Genomic DNA, 24,885 nt, shown 5'->3' with positions numbered 1-24,885 from the left:
TCTTAGACCATGAATGCACATAGTCATAATGAAAAGTAGGATTTGGATAAATTTGGATAACATTAAAGCTGAACTTTCAAGTCATCACTTTGGGATTCTCAAACACCTCAAAAAATTTTGTCCTTTACCAAAAAAGAACACTATTGGAACAACATAAGACTGGAGCTTACTGAAAAGGCTTTGCATCTTTTTTGCTTCTGCTACTAAAGCAAGACAAGCACAACAAACTGGAAGACAATACAAATCCACATAGCCTCAGAAACAGAAGTTTCTAGGCCTTCTGTGATCTAGAATTTGAGTAAAAAGCAGTTTTGGTGGCCACACTCCATTATAGGATTCCGGGATTCCGACTACTTTCAGAGACGCTCTGAACACTGGCATAGAATAGTTTTAAAAACCATGCTAACTATGAACATTTCAAGTGTATTTCAGTTAATTTGAAAGACATTGCAATTAAAACATTAACCTCAGTAGTGAGCAGAGAGATCTCTAAGCAGAAGAACTGAAAATTTAAGTTTACAAATTGAGTTCTGTGCTCCAGAATTAGCCAAATACTTGTAATAAGACAAAAGCATCAGGCTGGTTTTGATCATTTTAAAGACACTAATGTAGTAAGTAAACAAACCAAAGTTCAGGAAACAATTTTTAAAAGGGATTTAAGGATTTCCACTGCATAGGTTTTCTCTAGCGCCAGGTACCAGGAATTGTCCCACCAGAACACACAAAGTAGCTCAAATTCTATGGCTTTTCACCAGAGATGACAAGCCACAAAGAGTAGACAGGAAGAAATTCCATGCCTGCTTCTGATCTTGTTAGATAGACCATATTGCAACTAATTAAGAAAAGCCTGTAATAAAAAAAAAAAAAAAAAATAGTATCTCTAGTATCTTCTAATTAATATAATTAGTCCTTCAGAATATTTTGAAGTACTGTAAAAACTGTGCTTAAATGTTCTATGACTATTTAAATGTAAGCACAGAGGTAACGCTTGATATAAAACAAACTTAGCTCAGCTATGCTTTTTTTTTTTTTTAATCTGTATGTGAAGCTACCAGAATAACATTATGCTACAGCCAGCGGTGACAGAGGACACCCAGACACTCAAGTCTTCCCCATTTCACACCAAGCATGATACAAAATGTTCTTCTGCTGAAAGGCCACACAGGTGTCCGAGATGAAAACAAGCAGAACATTTGGCTGTTCTTGCATAAGAGAATTCTCCACTGGAGGTAGAACTCTAACAACTCACTGTTCAGTATCAAAATAGACAACTCTTTACCCCTTACCTTCAAGGCTGCTGTGCCAGCATACTGCCTGCTTATGGCATCTCCATTGTTTGCCCAGATTATCTGGTAGATTCTATTGCATTTCACCGGCAAAGGCTGTTCTGGTGGCATCACACCCAGTTTTTTGAGCTGAAATTTGACATACTTATTAATACACAGTTCCAGATAAAGCCATTCTCAGTATCAGAGCTTGATTAAAAAAAGAACACTTAAATATTTCAATGTTAAATTTTATATGGTCTGAATAAGAAGCCCGACCATCTCATTTCTCAGATTAAATTCACTATTAATAATGAATTCATGATTCATCATGAAACATCACACCAAAAGAATCACTGGTCTCAGCAGTAATATTAAGTATGGGTGTAGAAGTCAATCTTCACAAGACTTAACTGAAGGAAGTTAGTTACTCAAGATACAGGAAGCATCTTTTCCTTTGAGAAACTCCCAAAAAAACAGATGTCACAGAACTTTAACGGATGTAACGGGTTAAACAAGTTAACACCTTGTATTGCAAGGGCATTCATAACAAAGGTATGGAAATAAAGTGGAATCTCTTTCCAGTTACAAGAAAAGAACACATCATGAAGACTTGATCTTTTGTTTGCAGACACTAAAGCCAATGCAGTCGCTCCAAATTCATCCCTCCCCCAAAAGAAAACCTTCCTATCAAATTTGTATGCTGTGTTTATAATTAGTACTTGTGTATTTTGGACCATTACTGTTTAACGCTGATACTGAAAGCCAGATATCTTACTCTCCGGAACAAACAGTACTTAAGGTTTTTCCATGATAAGTCTCGGGTATAATACAAACTGAAGTCTTTTCCCACATACTGAATTGGTTTAAGCTGCAGTGTCCCATTCTGAAGTCAATATTACCACACATAACTGCAGTGTAGTCACTAAGTGTTAGGCCCACTGCAGGGATAGAATGGCAAACCTTAATTTATAGCTTATAACATGAAGTGCTCGAGCATATTTGCAAGTTAAATGAAAAATGATACAAAGCTGTTCATTGACTTTGAAAACCCTGTTACATTCCCAGCTGACATAAAACAATTCCTATAGCTGCTAGGAAACAAAAAGGCAAGATACTTGTAATCATAACTACTCCACATCAATCACCTTCCAAAGCCTGGGGCACTTCTCCGGCATGAATTGATTCTGAAGTACTTTGGATTTAATTTGAAAATGACACAGCACATCATGAACTAATACTATAACAATGATTAACAAAGTCCTCTCCACAACAATCTGTGTAATTCTGAGTTTAAAAACAGGGTCTTTGAGTTTGCAGAGGTAATGAAGATAGAAACTAACCTAGTCTAAGATGACTATAGATTGCTGATCCCACTCCAACCCCAAATATTGTTTATGGCAAGCACTAATCCTGTTATCTGCAAACAGTAACTGCCAGATACAATGGTAAGAACCATTCATTCTTCATCCTTACAGAAGGCCCACCTCATCTTCTAGCCTTCAACTTACGTATAGCCAGGTTTTTTCACGTGGGCTGGGCTGTAACTGAAGCTTCATTGTTTTATTTGCAACTACTATTATAAGATATTACAGACATCCTTTCAAGAAAAAGAATATTCATCACTGAGCTTCTGCATAAAAAAAATACTGGGGCAGGAAGGAGGGGAGGGAAGATGGTCAGCTATCTGATACTTACAGCACGAACTAACTCCTGTCCTTCTACATGGAGGGAGACAACAAATCTCCCTATGTGTTGCACCACAGTATTTCACTGAGAAGTAGCTAGAATAGCATCCAACTTAAAGTTGGATTTTATTCATTAAACATTTCATTTGGGGGAGTGATTTTTTTACTGCACAGCTTAAATTAAAATGACTAAATCAAAACAAGAGATGTCTCAAGATGTGGACAGACAGTCCTTTCTTCTCTGAAGAAAAAGACTAGTGAAGAAAATCACTGTTTTAGAATGATTTCGAGTTAATTTAGCACTATGTGTTATTTGCAGCTTCAAGGATCCTAGTTCGCAGCAACCCTTTCCAGTAGAGATTTCTCAGTATCCAGTAGAAGTTTATCTGTATTCAGTAACAAAAACTTCCCTGTGAATTATGAGGAGGTATTCAATACTTAAAAGACATTATTTGTACATGCCTGCTGTTCCATGACCACTCTTGCAATAGCAGCCTGTACTACGTTGGTACGATCCAGGCAGTCCATGCAGTTAACTCGAAAGATCCCTTCCTGTTTACAAATCACACCAGCTTGATCAACCCTTTCAACAGAAAAAGAGCAAAAGCAGGGTAATGTACCAGCTTCTACAAACAGCAGGAAGTCTTATATTCAGAATACAATTTAGTTTCACTCAACTCAGCTACATGTCACACAGGATTAGGTACCCTTTTTCTCACTTACCGTTCCTCAAGTCCACATCTCATTAGTTTAGACTACATATCCAAACACGTCCTATTTAGGCCATAAACTTGATATGGTATGCCATCAGGTCTTAAATTCAATTCATACATAATACCAACTTTCAAGAGAAGGAAATTAACTTCTAAACACAAACCAACCTAGTGGCAGCAATATTTCACTTGGAAAACGTTGAACAATACACTGTAGCTAATGGAAGTCTGCAGCTATCCTCATTTCAAAATGCACAAACTTTAATATAAACTAAAGATCAAAAATGCCTACTGTTTTCAAAGAGTAGTTATAGGGCCTTTGGATCAAATACAGAGTGATGCCCATTTAATATAAGCAGCCCTAAAAATATTAAAGGCAGCAAACCTCAAGCAATGTGAAAATTTTTGCTGGTAGGTCTGTAAACAGCAACACTTCAGAACACTAAATGCAAAAACCCCAATGCAAACGCTTGACACCAAAACATACAGTTATGACGAAGTCAAGGCTTCTAAATAGGCACTTTCCTCCCCTCCCCTCCCCCCCCCCCCCCCCCAAAAAAAAAGAAGTATTTCATACAAGTCTGAAAACAGTAAAGTACCTACCAACACCACTTCATGTCAAGAATAATATCGTGAATGGCATCAGTCAGTGTTTGAACATTTTCAAACTTCATTCCTCGGCTGAAATAGAGAAAGATAGAAACATCTCTACTTTAGTTCAAACTAAGTTTGGTGAAATTCTGTTATTACAGGTAACATAAAATAATGACAGGGGTTTGGCTAAGTGGGAGAGACAGATATTCTGACAAACTTTAAACAGCAGCTAAAATTCAGGACTATTTTAAACAGTTTAATACCTAAAACCAAGGCAAGAGATTCAGCATTCCTGAATCTATAAGGAGTAACAAGTGTGCAACTATTCAGGAATGTGGAACATTCTGTACTCATTTTATGCAGAGTCAGCAAAAATAACCACTATGAAATGAAATTGAGATAGCCTGCCCTGCTTTACCGATGATCCTATGGTACTAATACACCTACAGACATCCTTCCCCCACCCCTGCCAAATCCTGTATTTTCAGTATTGTTCCCTACTCACTCATGCTCAGTGTGAAAACAGTCCTTGCTACAGCACTTCTTGGGAGAAGAGTAAGCAAACAAAAGTGAGAGCTCATGTTAGTAAAGTAGCAAATCAACCCAGGATGTCCTTACAGAAAAGGATTCTCTTAAAGGTCATAAGTATTTTGAGGGTTTTCCCTTTCCCCCATTTCAGACAGTATCTGCTAGTGACACACTGGGTCCATAACACTTCTTCAGGACAGATCCTGAGCCTATATTAAGTTAGGAAATGAATATTAAAACATAATTTTTAGATTTCGTATTTGTCTACAACTGCAGTCTGCTAGAGGAAGGCAGGGGAAACACATGCTTGTGTGACAATTCACATGCTTGGGCATGTGAACGCTGCACTACAGCATGCCAGAGCGGAGTCATGAAAACAGCAGCTATTTATACTGGATTCAAGTAAAATCCAGTATATTCTTTTATCATGGAACACCAATACCAGAATTCTCTAAACAGTTGATGGGTTCTTTCAGAAAAGAAGCAAAAGGAACAGAACTCTTCACTATAGGCTGTTCTTAAGGGCAGAATGCTACACTATTTGAAAAGCAGGTTACACACAGATGGACATTCACAGCATGGTAAGGAAAGTCTTGCTTAAAAAGGTACAGCAACTTTTAAGCTTTGCCTAATAAATAAACATAAATTTAACAGAGATTGGGTACAAAGTTAACAAAAAAGCTATGCTTGTTTATTCCAACTTAAACTTTTTACATTGTTTTACTTTACAAAAGATACTCTTCCTATTGAGAAGAAAGCCATTATTTCTGCATGAATCTTTCTCCTCTTTACCCTCCTCCCATACTAAATAAAAATGAAAAGCAACATTTTAAAAAGGCTTCTTACCAGTGCTCATGAAAGTCAAATGAAACATAAGTCAAATTTGCATTGTTGTACAGAAGAACTTGTTTAAGGTAAGCATCTCCAATGATCTTCTCTCTGCCCGTCTGATCCACCAAATTAATAATGACCTGTCAAAAATGTAAATAATTAACACTTGTTATCCCCCGCAACATGACTTGCTGGTACCATGTAATAAAGAGTACAAAAGTTAAAAAAAAAAGATCTGTAGGTAACCTTGAGGAAGTTTTATGGTCTTTGGTAGGTTGCACTTGAGATCAAATAAGCTCTAGAAGTTACCTGAACATTAGCACAAAGAAGCTACGAACTGCTAGGACAAGTATACAAGAGTGGGGCTTAAACGTCTTTGTAAGTTACCACACTCCAGAGTTACTTGAGAAACTCTGTAAGATTTTAACGCACAACCCTTCCAGATGTCTAAAACCAAGCTTCTCAAAAAATAATTAAAGCCACCAACCCAGATCAGCAATAACAAGGAAAACTGAAAAAAAAAAAAAAACAACTTTCATCCCCTGCACTTTCGTACGATGACTGTCATGTAGCCCTCACCTGCTTTTTGTAATTTTTCAGCTGTTCTTCAAAATGTGCACGAAAACAGGACACTGTTTCATTTTCACCTACAAGGCAGAGCAGTGTTAGACAGAAACAGGCTGTTAGCAACAAATTCTGTTTGAAGTACCAGATACCCAAACTTATGCTCTTCAAAAAGACAGCTCTGCTTTAAGTACCTAGAGAGAGCTTCTACAGAATTACTTTTATGGTCTTTCATCATTTCAATCAACTTCAGCATTGTTCTATTACTATAGTTTATTTGAAAAGACATTCTTAAAAAGTTCACTTTTGAGCGCATAACAGGGTGGAGAGCGGGAACGGATCTTTAAGCACGCTGCTGCAATACTTACTCTTGTCCAGTCGGGGCCGTGGGTTGTATCTATATCCAACTTGGCTCCAGAAGACAGGCACAGAGCCTCTTGTTTGTACAAAAGAAAGAGTGTGGTTATGAACGTGAATCAGTTGCTCTGTCTCAACGTAATTTGCCACATTTCCATTTTTATCAACACCTCTTCGCTTGTACCGCATTCCTAGGAGAAACAAGAATAACGATCAATTCACATTTAATTATTAGTCTTAAAGATGGATAACTTTGGTAACCTCTGAACACGAGAGCACTCCTGCCAAAATCCATGATCAAGGGTAAGAGTTTCTTTAGTCTTATTCTAATTCCCCAAACTTATGTTGGCTACATAAACTTTATTTACTGACATACTACATACAGTAGAAAGTCAGTTGCCAGGGCCAAGCAGTTTATTGGCACTGCTGGGTCACAAATGGTCCGCTCTGGTCCACCCCAAAGGCTGCATTACTCCCTGTCCCCTCAAGCTCAGCAGGAAGTTTTACTTTACTGTTTGCTTTCATGTTTTCCATGAACCTAAAGCCTATCTTTACAGACAGATGCTTAACTTCTCATAATAAGCTCCCAGAAACAGACCAGGAAGATATATACTTTCTACAGAAAAGGCGGCTAGGCCTATTTCAGGCCTGAAATGTCACATCAGGACAGTCATATGCAAGGTCCTAATCAGTGTTCTTTGCAAAGATGGAAATTCATCTTGGAACTATCATTTCCAAGGATACATTCAGTGCACAAGAGGAAGCTTGTGAAGCTCAGTTTTAGTAACTGTTCTCGCATAAGCAGGCAGGCTGCAGTGCCTACTTTGACAAGAGCTGTCCATCTGCTGAACAGCACAGCACTGAAGTTTTACCTCAGGCATCCCTCTCCAGTACTTAAGAAAAATCCTCATACTTTACATTTCCTTACCAGCTCTGTGCCGACTCCGCCGTGAAATAAGTGCCACCAGAAATGTTGGATGAATGTCATCTACACAAGTTGATTCCTGAGGGGGAGTTTCAGGACTGCTCTTCTCATCATCGGAAGACTCACTATAGTTTACTACAAGTTCTTCAATTTGCACAAATCCTTGTATGATGGGTATAATCCAGAAGTCCACTTCAGTATTCTGAAGGTTATAAAAAAATTTATGCTCCTGTTGGTTTCATATTACCTACAATTATTTCTGCCATTTCCCACATTTATAAGCAGTTGCTTCACATGCCTTTCACGTTTTAAAGAAATTTCTGCCATATCCTTCTCTTATTTCTGGAAAAGGTACAAGCATCTTTCTCTCCATTAGTTGTAGGGCTTTTAAATCAGGAGGAAGACAGAAAGCAACTTAAGGTTTTGTTCCCCCAACCCCCATGGAAATGAAACAAAGCAAAGCAAAAATCCATTAATGAAAGAGACAGATACAGGATGTAAGGCAAGGTGTCTAGTGTAATCTTTTAAAGATCCTAGGAGTTGGCCTAACTTCATATTTAGTACTTAAAATCTCAGTCATTTACCTAGGGGTTTAATTCAGAATCAAGTGAGATCATACAATGAACAAAAAACTAAGAGACATACAACAACCATTCTTATGCACCCGTCAGCCAGGAAGGTACTTTATCTACTCTAAACTGAAGTTCATGGTGACTGGTTCTACACTACTGTATGCCGATCCGCTGCTCTGTCCAAGGGGGAAAAAAATAAAACAGTATTCTTCACTTCAGAAGACAAAAACCTTTCTGTTATTGTTTCACATAACAAAATTTTGGAATTCAGAGTTAGTTTCCTTTCTGGCATTTCCTCCTTATCAAGTAATCAGCTCTCTTCAGTGAAAATTTACTTCAAAGATAAATAGATCTTAAGCTCACCTTCAGAAATCAGTACAAACTGGCGTATTGTATATGAAGTTACTTTGCATTACTATATTTTAATAACTCTTTAAAGTTTAGTTTGCTCATTAGTAGTGAATGCAGACTGACTAAAAGGCTGCCAAAGGTTTGGGAAGGGGAAGAAGGGAACCTGAGCTGCCAAGGAAGTCAGCGGCAGAAGGTACAGCCCTGATCATGACCTGTCTGCTAAACAGGTTTTTAAGTAAACTCTATGAGGCTTTAAGTAAACATTTCGACTAAAGCAAACGAACAGTACATTGTTAAAAACACGACTCACATCAGTGATGATGAGATCTTCAATCATGTGTTTGTTCCAAAAGAATCTGTCATCAACCTGTTTAAAAAACAAGGGGATTTTTTTTTGAAACATTTTAAATTAGTATTTGTAAATCTCTCTGGTAAAGCCTCCAACATTATTCAGAGCAACTGGACATCTACATACAAGTGTAGAGTTCACTACTTTTGACTATGACAGTTCAGTTCAAAACACACTGCTGGACACTTTGCTCCCATGCACTGAAGCCAGTAGCAGGGTAAGATCTTCAGTTGCTGTAGACTGTACTATCAGAGAATGTGACCAGTCCAATTTGGACCACGCACATTTTAGGTGTGCTGGTCAACAATGAAGAACACTTACTTTTCGCCACAGTGACAAGTCAGTTTTCTCACACGCACTCTGTCTCTGCACAGAATTTGTTAGGTCATAGGTAAGGCTGTAGTAAAAAGAATCTGAATCCATGAACATTTTGAACAACTCCTCCAATAGTCTTTTCTCCAGCCTCTCTTTCTCTTTGCTTTCTTTAATCTGAAAAAAAAAAAAAAAAAAAAAAAAAGGTTTATGTCTTCCTTTCACTGAAAAAGATTCTAGCCACATTTGCGAAAACCTACTTCTAACCTTGTGAGTTCTCTTTGAGGAACAGGATCTTAAAATTCCTAGCAGAGATTAACACAAGTGCAAGCATCTTCGTTAATATCATATATCAAAGTACTTTTTATCAGGAAGGACATCCAGAGCACTCAGACTTAAACATACTGCTTGAATGTTGGCTCAGAAAAGTTTCCAAACTGTATGGTTTTCTAAACTAAAATACTGCATCTACCCGCTCTAATTTTAATATTCTTTAAACTTTCATATCCAAACCACGGTATCTAAACTGTTTGCTTTTTTAAGATAGTAATAGAAGTATGAGAAACTGTGTGCCAAATGTTGTCTTTCTGATAAGAGATGCATATGTGGAACATCTTGAAGAAGTTTAGAACCTCACTAGAAACAAATCCTAGGAAGGTGTTCTGTTGGCAGGTACTCAGCAATTACACAATTTCAAAATGGAAAAAAAAAAAAAACAACATATAAAAGCAACAGTGAAGTAATGAAAAATGAAACTGAACTTCAAAACAAGGTAGTTGCGCATTCCAGACTTACTGGTTTTCTTTCCAGGTCTTACTGCTCCACTTGATCACCCACCCACCATAACATTCAAATTATTAAACAAGTATTTTGAAAGGAGAGAAAAAAACAGTAAAACTTTACCTTCTTTTTATTTGGAGCAGACACATTGGATTTAATTTGAGTAAGAGTCTTCAGCAGAAATTTTGAGTCATCTGGGGACTGTGTAATCTTCTCTGGCTTGTTTATCCCAAAGTGATGTTTTTTACAAAGCTAAGCAATAATGATATTGAATTAAAGCCAACATTTAAATAGCCTCTAGAAAATTCAAGGAAACTAATGAAAGTCTACAGAGTCCACAAACCTAGGGAAGATTCTCTGAAACACAGGGAGAGCATACAGGGTTCCATCTATGGCAAAATTCTCTCCTCTTCCGTTTATAAAAGCCATTTTCCCCTTTGGTTGCTTGTCTGCCTCAGTTTGAGGTGAGATGAGTATCCAGACCCACCTCCACTTACCACCAAGCCTTTAAAGTAAGTCAGTATTATTCACTTGTGATGTTTTTCCTTTAACAATTCTCTTTTGGCTTTGAAGCCAAGTTATAGAATTAATATCCCAAAACAGGATAGGATCAAGAGCATCCTTAAAAAACATATGCCCTCCTGATTCAGAGGAGATAGATATGACAGCTTTTCCCTGCAAAAAGCACACATGAAGTGTGCTCAATTAAAGTAATTTAAAAATATATATCCCAAGAACAAATTTTATAATGAGTTTTCAATTAAATGTGGACATCATTTTATCCTAGTTTCCCTCCCCAGCACATCTTGCTATTTCAATTAAACATTTTTTAAATCAAAGCAGCATTTAAAAAACTGTTCAACATTTCCATACAGAACACAAGGTGGCATGTATTTAATCTACTCTTCATATTTCACTGAAAAAAAAGGGGAAAAAAATCATGATTTATTAAAGATAATCATACCTCCAATTCCAGATCCTGAGGTTCTGTTTCAGAAAGGGGAATCACTGCGATCTTTGTTATTTTGTACACCTCATGGTCCCCTGGAAGTTTGCCAATCAATGCTTTCTGACGAATTAGAAGTAGCCACCATGGCAAATCTGAAGAAAGATTAATAGAGGCTTACTGTGAAGTCATTTGCTTTAACTAATCAGTCAGAAATTTTTCTACCAGCGCAAAACCACTGCCAGAAGCTACTTGACCAGAAGAGTCCAGTGAATGATGATTTGCTGCTACCACGTTTCACTATTGTGGGATTACAATAACAAAACCAAAAAAATGTATTTACCTCAAAGATGGACATTTCCATAGAATAACCCATTAAAGGTAAAGGTCTCTCTGCTTTACCTATAGCAATTAGGCTGTTTCTAGGATGATGCACACATGCAGTATGTAATAGTAATGTACTATCACAAACTGTGGTACAACTTGAAAAGAATAGGCAGGGATCACCAGGCAGCAAACTGTGATTTTCCCTTTGCACCTTCTGTTGTACAGCAAACAGCAACAGAGGACAGCCACAGGTAACCGTACTTTGGTCTCCTTGGCTGAATCAGCAGACTAGTGGTATGCTGGGATATTAAGAGTCAAAGCAAAAGGTCTGTTAAGAGATGGAAGAGGTACAGAAAGTTTTAAAGACAAGCTCTCTAGTTCTCCTAACTGAGGAGAAGTCATAGTTTAACAGAGGAAGTCCTACAGAAGCATTAAAAGCTTGCTATGGTAACTTGAATGTGCTTCCATACTTGTGGCAGCAGCTTGTATCACATGTTATGCTTTGAAATACAGTATCTAGCTTCTGAAAAGTCTATTTAGAGGCTTTACAGCAAATGCAAAGCTTGTTTTCCTTGCTCAATAAATTCCAAACAGCTTTTTAGCCTTCAATTTCTTCAACGCATTTCTGCACGTCCTGTAATGTAAGGAAAGCCAGGATATTTTCTCAATATATTTTCAGCATAGAATTTAAGCTTCAAAGCTGTGAGCATCTTTCCAATAAAATCTTCAACATTTCTGCCCAACGCTGACAAAGTGTTTAAGCAAGTTTGTTTATATAAAGACAATATTCACTGTGGTGATGCACAGCAGTGCATCCACAGTCAGTACTTCAATTCTTTACCATTATCTTTAGTAGTGCAACATGTTTACTACACAGGGCACCAATCAGCTTCTAAAAGTCACAGAATTACAAATGTGCTGTGACAACCAGAGGCTGTTCCCAAAAGGGAAGAGGGAGAGAGAGAAAAGGGGGAAGTCGTGCACCGCTTGTTTAATTTATGCAGTTTTCTAAGAGGAGCCCTGCACTGCTGCCTGAACACAGCATCAAAATCATGATCTCTGCAGGATGAGAGAATTTTGGCTGGGAGGGATCTCAGGATGCCATCATCTTCAAGAAGACCAGCTATAATGTCGAAACTGAAATGTCAAAAACCCCAGCAGCAGATCAAGGTCTCTATCCCTGCATCTAAAAAGGTGGTCTAGGTTTTCCTGTGCAATAATCAGGGCTTTGGAAACCCAACTCAATCCAGGCTTAACAGGAGGGTAGCAAGTCAAGCACCCAGACAGCCTTGCTGTGCAGTTCGAGTCTCATTTATTCCCACCTACAGAAAGTTAGCCACACAACACACACTTAGGAGGAGATCAGTATTTCAACAAACAAGCAGATTTTTTTCAAGAAAGGATACACCATCTAGAGCTCAAGCAAAATAATCAGTACGACACCATTACCCAAAAAAAGTGAAGTGCCTTATATTAACAAGCCCTGCTAGCAGTAAACAAGAACTTAATACAGTCAAGTGAGTTCTGTATCCTTTGAGTGCCTTTATTTTTTTTTTTTTTTTTTAAAAAAAAAAAAGGAAAAAAAAAGGACTCTGTCATCTTGGCATTCATTTCAAAACTCCATTTGTCTTATAGCCAGAGCCAAAGAATGTTGAAAGAAAACAGGAGTTTCCTGGCAGATCAAAAGAAACAGTCCAAAAGTAATTATTCAGATAAAATATACCCTGAAGTAAAAGCTTCAACAACGGCCATAAAAGCTTATTGTAATTGCCAACAACATCTAGATGACTGAATCTGCCAGAGTTTGTGCTTCTGCAGTTAAAAAAGTAGTTCTGTCAAACTCATTTTTTAAGGGAAAAAGACTGCTTACTGCCTGCCCAACATAGGAGGTGTGGTACACACAGGAGAACCACCGCTCCACCTCATTCCAGAAGATTGCACATTTTAAGTCATCCATCTAAAGGTAAAGTTTTTTGTTGTTGTTTTACTGTTTTATGAACTGTGGCAGAGCAGGTGGCAACAACTGATTTAAAGCACTGTATTTAAGTAAGCCATTACCTCTCGTTTCTCTCTGAAACTGGAATTCAGCTTTACTGTCAGCACAGCACTGCCATTTAGGCTATTTTCTAAAATTTCCCAATCAATCTACCATTTAGTTCTCCCAAGTACCTTTTTCTTGCAATAACTTGTCTTAAACTACCTAAGTTTGCTATAAATTATGTTTTCTGCAAGTATTTTGATTCTAGCCAAGAATTACTATGGTACCATCTTCTTATTTTCGTTTGTTCAAGGAATTTAGATGAAAGCAAAGCAAGTGTTTTAAGTTGTTGATTAGATGAAGTTAGAGACAGCAGCAGTTGCACTTCCTAGAAGAGATTTTAGATAGCGAACCACTTATTGTTTCTATCAAGATCCAGTGGCATGCTATCAAAAAAGGCTTTCCTTTCCTGCAGATAGGGAAGGAAAAATTTCGCTTCCCTTCTGTGCAGAGTCTGTGGAAACTTGCCATCAGTGTTTAACCTGGGTCTTAATTAACCAGTGGTTTTGTGTTTTTTCCCATGCTAAGAGCGCAGACATTAAAATGCATTTTGACCACAGAACAGAAAAACGTGTGGTTGCAGCAGAGGAGTTCAGTGGAATTTGGCTGGCACTGGCTAAGAAATCCAGCCATGGTTATAATTAGATATACAGTATTATTATACTGAGCATACTCTGGCACCTCGACATTGCATTAACTCACTAAGTAGTCTCTAATAACTGATTAGAACTTCTGCATGGGAACTTACACCACTAAAAAAGTGCACCTGAACCAGCAAACGATACTACCTGCAGGAACCTCAGTAATTAAAAGCTCTTCTAACAAAGTGAAGGGAAATCAAAATTGCTAAAGCAAGTCAGAAAATCTCAACTGAGAATTTGATTTCAGGCTACCATTACTATTTTAGTGGGTAAAGTAGTAACTAAATTTTAACAAAAGGTAAGCTCATTTTAGTTACTTATTGGAATCTCAACTAAAGACAATTGAATGGCTATCCTTATATTTTGTATGTATATATCATAAAACTTAAGATTAATACTCTTTAATGGAGACCATGGTTATGCAAGAGATGTTCTTTCCGTATAGGGGCAAGCACGTGCAGGGACTACTCTAACTGTGTATCTATACCAAGAAAGCATGCAATGTTGTATTTCAGTAAGTTGTCCTCATGACACATCCTAAAGTTCTTTCCCCTTTGTATTCCTATTTTTACCCCACACTTTCTTACTTTTCTTACTTGTCATCTTGGGATGGGCCAACAGAGGGTAAGAGAGACCATATCCTAGCCTTCAAGTGTTCCATCATAGGTCTGTCCCCCCAGAAAAGTCTGTTTTAGGAACTTGACAGTTGGGGAAGAACCAAAAGATACCTTTGGTAGAAATTCATCTCAGAAATGAGTGTGCAATTGTGTCCAGATGTACAACTCATCCTCTTGGGTAAAAAAATTCTTTACAGAATTAGAAAAACATGCAATATTGGCTAGCTAGTTTCTCACAAGACTGCTCCCCTGCCAAGAGAGCTTTTCTACAAATTCTCCTGTGCTGGGTCAGCAACACAGCCAGCAAGATTAAGAGCATATCAAACCACATCCCTAGTTACAGCAATTTGGCAACTGCCAGTGCTAAATCAAGAATGCCCCTGTAGTCAATCTTGGATTATTTCAAGGTCATGTTAGGACTATTCCAGGATGCTTGCATTGAGCAAATCTTTCAAGAATACGTAAGGATCTATGTCCAAGATAAAGTGCATATGAGCTTAGTGACAGTTTGAGCACACTGGTAGCAATTTTAATAAAAAATAAAAACTTAAAGTTTCCAGTATCAGTCAACAAGATGCTGAGCAGAACAAGCCCAAACAGGACTAGTTAGCCAGAAGAGCTTCAAAATAAGTTTTCTGATCCTTATAGTCCAGGAAAGGAAGGGAGGGGGGGAGAAGAAAAGTGGAAAAAATCAGAGCAACAAGTCCTCCTGTTCCTGTTGACACATATGAGGTCTGGGGAAAAATAAGTATCTCATCCAGCTTCTACAGCCCAGTCCTCTTACCAAGTATGGAGATAATGGTCCAGCACAGTTAAATATTTATACAACTCTTGCTGATAAAGTTTCCAGGTGACAAAGATTGATACACGAATAAGTAATGAAGACAGGTTACTGTTACAGTGTTAGATGACTCAGCTAGATGATTACATAAAACTGCACTTCAAAATAAGCAAGCAAGAGTTCATCAACATGAATAGGTTTAAGACTAGCTATGAAAGCCCCCTCAGTCAGCCCTCTCACTTGGGCTGCAACCCAATGAAGACAATTTTTAGGAACTGTCAGCAGATGCAGGGGACCAAGAGGCTTCAGCAAAAGATTAGAGATAAATAACTACAGACTTATCTCTCACTGAAGTAAGAGAGAATGAACATTTGTCTACAGGACAGCTGCATCACTAAATGCCTCAGCAAGATGCACAGGAAGGAAGGTCTGTAAGTGGTTTGTGATGTGCTACCTGAACAAGGCAAAGAAACAAAATGCTAGCACTGGCCTAAGCAACAAGCAAACGAAGCGCCTGGATGAGCATAACTGATACAGTCGCTGTGAAGGACATAAGGAAAGAAGAGCAGTATCGGACTTATTACCTGATAACCTTGATTTACCTGACAGCAGCAGGCTGGCACTTGTTCAAGGGTCACATGCTGGGGAGTTTTAGCTCAGCTTCCATAAGCAGAAGCGCCTCCCAGTAAACACACAAGCAGGGATATTCAGTTGCCATGACACAGGAGAACTTCCAGAAAGTATTTGAAAACAAGGTCTCCCCCTTCAAATGCTTTTATAGAAGGCGTCCTAGAGAGAAGGGGGAGGCCTTTGTGGAGCTAAATGCTTGGTTAACAAACACAAACATGTTACAAGCAAGCATGGAGCATTTTCCCACAGCAGAAAAAGGTCATTGCTGGAGCTCAGCCATCATTCATCCATTTGTTATGGACAGGACATGCTGAACAGCTTAGACGGCCTGGATGAGAAGAGAAAGCATCAGAGAAGGGCAGAGTCTGAACCGTTTCATATCATCAGATCAGAAAGGGCGATTGAATAGATCTACGGAAGGAGGACAGACAAACATCATGTGAAATTCAAAGATAAGTGATGCAGCTGGAAAGGGAAAGCAATCATAGGCTTATGAAAAGAGATAGGCTCTAAACTATTCTCTCAGAAGCAAGACCTAGGGGTTACAGTGACTATGAAGCCAACTATTCCCAGAACTCAATTCGTCATACCCTAATTCAGGGGTATAGCAGTCCCCATTTTCCTTCCTTCTCTGTTGTTAATGTGCCACTACCACCTTGCCTGAGCTGTTTGTGTGTGTGACGTGCCACAAACATCTGATCCATTTCAGCACTTAACCCTTCCTGGTACCCCAAACACACTTCAGACTCTACCTGTACTGATAATCCAGCCATGCACTACATGAGATGTAGGGCTTAAGCACTTACAAAAACAACAGCACCCAGAAAATGGGCAGAGTTTATGGGCAGCTTTTCTACCTGTCAGTAGAGAGACATCCAGAGCTCTATTGGTAATAAAATTCCCCTTATAGATAAAAGCTGGAATATATCAGAATAGGTATTTATTTTGGCTACAGGAATTTACAGCTGACTAAAGCAAAAAGATTGATTTTATTTTACTGAAAAAAAGTTATTTAGAATCAGTTAAAGACAGGCTTAATATTAACCACAATACATTCTACTTCTGCTTTATTTTACAGCTACGTCTTACAGTATCCCTGTTTAACAAAGAAGTCTCTAAACGTTCCTTTTACTTTCGAATAGTGATCCACCAAGGTAATAATCATTCTTAAGACTTTAATTCTCAGTGTCTGAAAACCTGAATTCTGTGAATACTTGCATTGTTAGTTGTTGCACAGCGCCCTAAGAATAACAAAAAAGCTTAAAAGCATTATTCAAAAAAAAAAGTGCAAAAATACAAGAGGGTGCATCTCACACGGAGCCTCTTCAGGGCACAGACCTGCATGATTTGTGAGCACAGTTCTCCATCTTTTAATCAGATAACGACAAACCAGAATGCATGCGCTGGAAAGAAGAGGGATTTGCAAACCACAGCTATAATATAAACACTGGCAAATTTATGCAGTTGGCTTACACCACCACTGCAAAGAACATTACATCATCCATTTCAGCTACAGTTTTATTTACAGTATCACTGACCCTAACCCAAAGTGCATTGGCGGCATCAAAAAGACAGAACACATACCTGTGTGAAGCTGAACTTTACCGATGACTCCCTCCACCAGGCCCAGACAAATGGGGTTCCAAGCCAAGAGAAGATCAGTAGCTGGAAAAAGAGAACATATTTTGTGGTGAACTCAGCAGGACAATCAATCCAATATAGGCCATTCTCGCTACTTTCCCCAAGCAGAGAGTGGAAAGCATGCCATGATTCCCACAACAAAATAAGTTGCATATGCTGTTCAGTTTTTGCTTGCTACCAATTTGCCATTTTAATTAGCTGACCAAATGATTTGTTCCTATTTAGAGACATATCCCTTCTGGTTATTTCAGGAAATCACTATAAGAGCGTTTGGGGCTACATAATTCAGTTTAAAGGAGACTTAATTCTCCTAATATCCACTGGAATTTGTAACTTAATTGAAATTTTACATGGTTATAGTGAAATTAAATACAGGTCATTAAGCTGCTAATGTAGCTCTAAGAAGACCAGATGTTAACTTTCAGTCCCAGCTCTCTTATATTCACCCAGTTACTATTAGCTTCACATCTTATGTTTACAGATACACGAGTACAGTGTCTTTTGTTAAAGAAGTCTCACGACTGCACAGAACAATGCTGAAGTACACCAAGTTTTATGGTTTCCAGTTCTCCTACTAGTAATGAGTTCTAGTGAACCACAAGAAGTGTGAGAGCAAGCAGGAAGGCAACACTATCAGCTCCACCATCTGTGAAAGGGTCACCTCTCAACAGGAATCAAACCATCACGTAAGTCAGTATTAGCACGAAAAGCCTCTTGTGGTCAGAGCACCCACCGCCAACAGTCAGTACGAGTTTCTAATAGGAGTGTTGTAAAAGTTCAAGAATGTGGAAAAAAATCAGAAGTAAATCTTAAACGAAAGAGAATCATTAAAAGCAATTAATGCCTGTGTACGCGAGGTTTTCCCATACCAAGAAGGACAAGATATTTGTTGTTATCTGCCAAACCTCACTGGTTCCAAAGGAGGCAGAATTCTCCAACTGAAGTGTTTCACTAGTCCAGATGTCATCTCCCAGGGTAAACAGACAGACATTCTGAGGAATAGACTCAACACAATACCCTAAGACATGGAGTACAGTCACCAACTTACATACACCTGACTGTAAGTTTTTAAACACTGTTTTTCAGACACATGTTCTCCATGCAACTTATTTGCAATTCAGACTCTGCTGTTCCAAGAATTCCTTGCTTTCAGTTTAATTTCATCATGAAACAGACATTGAAACGAGACACAGACATCAGAATAGACCTAAACTGCACTCATTTAAAAGAAGTTTCACATTGTTCCTTCTTGTCTGTGTGAATACACAGTGTGCACGGTAGCAAAATTTACCAGAGGTTTGCAGGAGGCAGGACAGAGCTCCTGCTACTGTCCAGAACCAGGCTGTGCCATCTCATGCAAGACCCCTGCAGGGAAACTCCAGGTTCTTCCTGCTTCACTGTAAGAGAGCACTGCAAACAGTTAGCACAGAGGAGCCTCGTGTAAGAGGGGATCATGCCATCACTTAGTTAAGCTTCTGAGAAGACTAAAGTAGATGAGTGCAAGGAAATAAGTGACAGCATGAACAGTTTGATTTAGTACTTAGAGAAGCCTGAGGGTAGAATTTGTCTTGTACCTGTATGCCAAAAACCTTGTGCTTATACAAAACGTGCTCAAAGGCAGCCTGAGCTTCAGCCCAAATAACACGCCAGAGCATCCTTACGCTAAGTGGAAATCAGCACCAAGCCTACAGGAAAGAGGAACACAAAAAGCTTTCCCTGCTCTCAAGTCTTCCCCCTTCTTCCCAGCTCACCGACACCACTCCGAGCCATCTTTGCCCCAGGAACCTTCTAGAGCTGTACTGTTTCAAACATCACCTACTTCTTGCTGTCTTTGGTACCTGCAGTTCTCTTCATCATTCACCTTCCATCATGAGAGCTCCAAACCAGGCAAACCGAGCAGCAAAAAAAGGCCAGACTTCAGAAGGCTTCAAAGCAGTGCAGGTTTACCGTAACTACAAAACTAATAATCCGAATAGGGCCTAAGTCTCTCTAAACCATTCATTTCCTGCTACGACGAGATTAGTGGGAAAGCCCTGGATGGCAAGTGAGGTTTCGTTATAGCAGCTTACAGAAAGGGGAGGGGGTGGGGGAAACCAAGATCTAGTTTTAGTTGCAGATATAAGGAAAAGATAATTCAGACTTGCCCGTGAAAGGACATAAAGAAACTGCATTAGGGACTGTAAAAAGGAGTATTTTTGAAACTTTTCCATATTTTTTGCTGTTTACTTTGACATAGGTAGCCCTCAACTTAATCATATGCTACGCCCAAGACGTCTGCAGGAATACTTCTTCCTAGCAGCAGAGAGGGTGAGAACTGACTCTGCCCCACCTCCTCTGTTCACTTAAGGCACAGACGAGCTTTGCAAAAAGAGGAGCTCTTTGGAGTTAAATCCTAATGTTATGCTAAGAGTTCAAAAGGCAAATGCAGATTGACCAGCTGGGCAGTATTGCTCGTGAGATAAGAGATATCAAGCTCCCAACAGCGACGGCTGTTTCCAGAAGATGCTCCTGGGGGAAGGCAGGACATAGCAGGTAAACACTCCGTCAGGGACATCAGTGGAAATTAACGTGTTTGGGTTTTTTCTTCCAGCATCCAGTGAAAATCTAGATGTGAAGAAGCCTCACAGCAGAGATGCCTGGAAGCTGTGGAAAAATACCAACTGCAATATCACACTTTGTTTGGCAAGTATCGCTTTTTTTTTTTTTTAACCAGTATTTCTAGAGAACTTTGTATAGGAAAGGATGTGCGACAGCACAGAAGCAAGCGGGTCAAAGTGGGTTTTGTTAAATAAAACACATCTAGGTTTGACATCCTAATTAGAACCTGGTTACCAGTTATAGCTCCATTTCCTGCTCGGTAGCCCTCTCTTGGCTCAGAACCAACGCCAATCATGCTGAATAAATACAATTCAAGTATTCAGCCACAGGAACCTCTTGCTCTAGGAAGCATGCTCTGGAACCAGAAGGTGGATGAACCAACATAAAGGGATTGTTTTCTCTAGTCCCACTACTCTGCCCCCCAAAAAATACAGGCTTTCGTGTTTAGTGCAGTCCTGCTTACTCCGTTGCAGCAAAAGCAGCTCTCAGACCTTTGCTCAGTGCTGTGAAATCATTCAGGACTGTTTGCCATAATTTAATCCCCTGCCCAGCAATCCTGGCAGCCGCCGTATCTTTAGCCATCATCTTTGCTCATAATTTTAAGGATTGAAGGTTACATGGCTGTGTAACAATTGTAAATACATTTAGATCCAAAAAATTAAGTGGAAGTCTACAAGATTAGAATAACTATAAAATACAGCAAATTTAAGTTGCTGGACAGTGATACACGTTACAAAAGAGCTCTAGATCTTTCTAAAGCCAAGGAGGAAAATAACCACAGAAGAAAGAAAATCCTCAGTTGAAGTCTTCTGATAGTATACATAAAAGGCATTTAGCTATGCTTGACTGATGAATACTGAAGCCACACGACTGCAAGTTTCCATTTTCTTTTTTAAAAAGAAGAAATACCTATCAGCGAGCGTTAACTACCACAAGGCTCCATAGAAGCACACACTGGACTATTCCCTGCACACACACACCAAAAAAAAGTGCTTTGAGAAATTTCAAATGTAATTGCTCAATAGTTACTTTTGCTTTCCACTTGTCTTCCTACAGATGCCATGCTAGAAATCTAGCGATCCCTTCAAACACAGCCAGCCAGGAATAAAGACTGATCAACCTGAAACTGCAACCCAGCATCATCCAACAGACTTCTCAGCGCACCGTGCTTGTTAGACACGATGCCAAAGTAGCCACTGTACTCCAAACAAAGAGTTGGAAACTCTCCTCCTCGGGGAGATCGTCATGCCCTGTGGAGGTTTTAATTTAAAGACTTGCCAGGGTCTGATAGACCACATGCTCTTCAAACTTTGAGGTACATGCTTGCACAGCAGGTTTCTGTCCCAAAGGAAGCGATTTCCCATTCCCTCCCTTTCCCAACTAACTAAATTCAAGCTATTTGGGAAAAAATTGCCTTTTTTTTTTTTCTTTGCTGATTGCCATCTAAGATGAGCAGTCAGGGAGCAAACAGTTGCTTCACAGCGAGTGCATTGGAATCGCAATCGCAGCACACCAGGGCTTCCGCCACAAGCAGGGAACAAAACCAGCTTTGATGCGATTATTTCCATCACCAGCCCTCCGAACTTACCAGCAGCACCAGATAAAGCTCCTTTACCCGGTTGTGTTTACACAAGTGTGATCCTGGGAAGGGTGGTACAAAGCAACTTGCAAGATGGTCAAAAGCCAAAAGCGCTTTCCAGCCCTTTGGCCATTCTTCCCCCAGCAGCGTCGCTCCCAGGTCAGGCACAAGCCCTGACAAGGGAACACGCTGCTTTGGGATTCGCCACCAGCTTCGTGCTGTGACTACAGGCAAGTCTGGAGAGGTTAAGGAGGCAGGAAGAAAAAAAGATTTGATTTGGAATCACTTTGACCCAGCCCTTACTGCTGCCAGCTCCGATTCAAAGAGCAATAGCCATTTATCAGCCAATTTTGCTGTAACTCAGGGGCCTCTCCTTATCTTCCTCAAACCCCCAGGAGCTTCAGGACCTCAGCTGGGAAGTCTTTCCTGTCAGTGAGCTCCGTATAAAAATTGACTGAACGTCCCAGAACTTCAAGCTCAGTTTATATGTATCTATATAAACATGGACTGCTTATAAACGCATATTTATAAACAAACACAGGCTGGATATAGACAAAACCATCCAAACCTGCACTCTGTTTATGAATTCTTACCTACAGCCTTCTCAGCATCCAACACAAACACAAGACATTTCCATATAAAAAGAGAAAGCGCAGAAGCAACCTATTGTATGTGTTCAAAGTCAATTTGCCAGCTCTGCTAATATAATACTTGACCCCTGAAAAGTAAACTTCCAGAAGAAAAAAAAAAAAAAAAAAAAAAAACAATTTTAATAGAGTTGAAGTTTTCCCCTTTAAGTTCTGGCTGCTTCAGATCAAAGACAACCACAAGCCTTCATTATTAGCGCTACTGTGCCCTTATGACTTTTCAAAGGGAACCAACTCCGCTTTCAAGTTCCAGTTCATCTTTGAATAGTGTTCCAAAATATTAGCCAGGATTAAAAGATTACAAGTTAACTGGGAAGACTTAAGAGCACAAAGTATTTCCTACAAGACAAAAGACTCCAAGTGCTACTTTGCCAAGCAATCTTAGGCTAATTAAGTTCTTTCTAGCAAAGACTCCTAAATTCACGTTTAATCTACTGTAATTGCAGAAAGATGGAGGAACATTAACACACTTAGTCTTACAACTACTAGCACCTAATGGTCATGAAGTATTATCCTTATTTATTTGCTTATTTTCCAGCCCAATCCTTAAAACGGGTGGCTAGCTGAAGGGATAATTTGTTTAATTATCTTTAACTTTTCATTTACACAGCTTGCTCTGTCTGCATGGGAGACTTGAGAGCCCTCAATCACTTGGAATTGAAGTGCTCCTCTTAACAGAGAAATCTGATCACCGTTGATCCCCATTCCCCCCATCTTTAAAAACCCACAGCTAGCTTAAACTCAGAGGATTGCAAAAGAAGAATCCCCACTGGTCTTCTCCTTGCTACTCCACCTTCGAGCCCTGTTAAAGTAGCCTGTTCATCCTCCAGCCCCTAAAGATTGGAAGCACACTTGCCAAACGGCGACTCAATACAAGTTTTTTTGTTTTTGTTTTGTTTTTTTACAGAGTGTATGGCTCCTACAGTGGAGCCAGCACGCCACAGAGCATGCATCCATCCGGCCTGTGTCTAAGTGAAGCAGACATTCAGCTTCCTTGGATGCTTTCCTCAAGTATCTCAACATCGGACCGGATGAACAGGAACAATTCGAGTTCAGTTCAGGTCGGACGGTGACAAGATTTACAGCAGTGGGAACAGGGGCATATAACGCAGCTCTAATCTCATCATAGCAAAACTTCTTCAAAAGAGCAAGCAGGATGCAAGCCCTAAGAAAGCACCTCGCAGAAGAGTCCTTACTACTTGTGTTGGTAAATACACTTCTTTGTGTTCTGCCGCAGGTGGAAAATCCCCCGAGTCACCAGGCACTGCTCAGGAAACTATAAAAGCATATGGAGGAGATTCAGTTGTCTAGAGAGTACCCAATATTGCAAGTAATTGGGGAAGGAACTCCTGCACTACACGTGACAAACTGCTGTTAGCAGTTGTTCTGAGGCCGGTTCTAAGGCATACAGTGCTGGCAGATCCAATTAAACCAAATAAATACTCTAATTGCTAATTATGAAGTATTAGAAACCACCTCAGAAGGCTGTTCTAGTTGCCCCTGCTCCCCACATATGGATTACTTGACAACAAAGTAACTACAGCAAACTCTATTAGCGTGCCTTAACAAGCCATCCAGCAGTCTTCTTTTACACACACAGCTTCATCAACTCATCGGGAGCAAGCTGAACATCACACTCACTGAATTCAACTCCCACGCCCCTTCCACCAAGTTAAAAACAAAACAAAAGCTTTCCGTAAGTCATTCATGGACACCAAGTTTGAGAAGGCTGCCATCAGCCCCATCCCCTGCACAAAAGGCAGTTTTGTTAAACTGGAACATCTCAGACCTACAGTGAAGTTAGTTTTTTCCTGCTCTGGCCTAAAATCCTCAGTCCTGTTGTACTTACTCAGTACTGTGTTGCCTATTCTTTTGAGGTTAACCATTTCTGTGATGTGCCTCTTTGATTTAGCATCCTTGGAGGAGCTCAACTCTTCACTTGGGACTGCAGTTGTAAAGAAAGCATCACCTCAGCTTGTTCTGCACCTGTAGGGCCCCTTGCTCCCTTAAAAACACTGAGGAGGAAACAGCTCGGAATAAGCAGGCTGCGCTTCAGTGACTAAGAAATCCTTTGCGTAAGAGTTACTCCTAGCCAAAGATTTCTGCCTCTATTCAGTCCTCTTTCCTTGTTTTTCCCAGTCAGCATATTTGCTCAGAAAGCACATCTCTGCTTTAGGCTATAAGCATTCTGGAGAATCTTGGAGCTGATTGAAAAGCTTCCTCAAATTACAGAAAGAAAGCGTGACTCTAACAGTAACTGTGACTAAGTAACTCTAACAGTATACATGCTCTGTAACATTATTCAAACATTTCTTTTTGTACACATGTCCTCTACTACCCATCACATTTAAAGCACTCAGCGGTGAACAGCATGGACTGGAAAACTGCCTCAAAATTTAACTTAAAATAACAATTTGGTGCCTCTTTCTACACAAGGGTATTCTCAACAGTTTGATATTTCAACAGAAACAAGTATGATCATTTTAGAATTACAGAAGACAACTGCAGGAGATACTGCAGAACAAATTGGATTTGCGTACTCTGAATGCAGCCCTTAATTCATGTATTTGAACACAAAGCAAAGGATTTCATGCCACGCTAGGTAGATTTT

General features: G+C 39.5%; 1 protein-coding gene across 2 annotated transcripts in view; it reads right to left on the bottom strand.

The window, feature by feature from the left end:
* Nucleotides 1-24,885, bottom strand: part of INPP5F (inositol polyphosphate-5-phosphatase F) — a 38,928-nt gene that overhangs the window by 7,153 nt on the left and 6,890 nt on the right. Inside the window, exons 2-13 of one of the 2 annotated variants that reach the window (XM_068688995.1) lie at nucleotides 17,394-17,474; nucleotides 10,794-10,930; nucleotides 9,953-10,081; nucleotides 9,059-9,226; nucleotides 8,699-8,755; nucleotides 7,469-7,667; nucleotides 6,552-6,731; nucleotides 6,199-6,266; nucleotides 5,635-5,759; nucleotides 4,270-4,347; nucleotides 3,416-3,536; nucleotides 1,287-1,415 (exon numbers count right to left, since the gene is read on the bottom strand). In XM_068688995.1, the coding sequence (XP_068545096.1) occupies nucleotides 1,287-1,415; nucleotides 3,416-3,536; nucleotides 4,270-4,347; nucleotides 5,635-5,759; nucleotides 6,199-6,266; nucleotides 6,552-6,731; nucleotides 7,469-7,667; nucleotides 8,699-8,755; nucleotides 9,059-9,226; nucleotides 9,953-10,081; nucleotides 10,794-10,930; nucleotides 17,394-17,474 (1,472 nt within the window). Of the gene's footprint in view, nucleotides 1-1,286; nucleotides 1,416-3,415; nucleotides 3,537-4,269; nucleotides 4,348-5,634; nucleotides 5,760-6,198; nucleotides 6,267-6,551; nucleotides 6,732-7,468; nucleotides 7,668-8,698; nucleotides 8,756-9,058; nucleotides 9,227-9,952; nucleotides 10,082-10,793; nucleotides 10,931-17,393; nucleotides 17,475-24,885 lie in introns of those variants that run through there. The other variant, XM_068688997.1, reaches the window with a different exon arrangement.

This window comes from Anas acuta, chromosome 7 (assembly GCF_963932015.1).
Source record: "Anas acuta chromosome 7, bAnaAcu1.1, whole genome shotgun sequence".
NCBI lineage: Eukaryota > Metazoa > Chordata > Aves > Anseriformes > Anatidae > Anas > Anas acuta.
The sequence above is the reverse complement of the archived record's forward strand: the minus strand, read 5'-3'. Positions and strand labels throughout refer to the sequence as shown.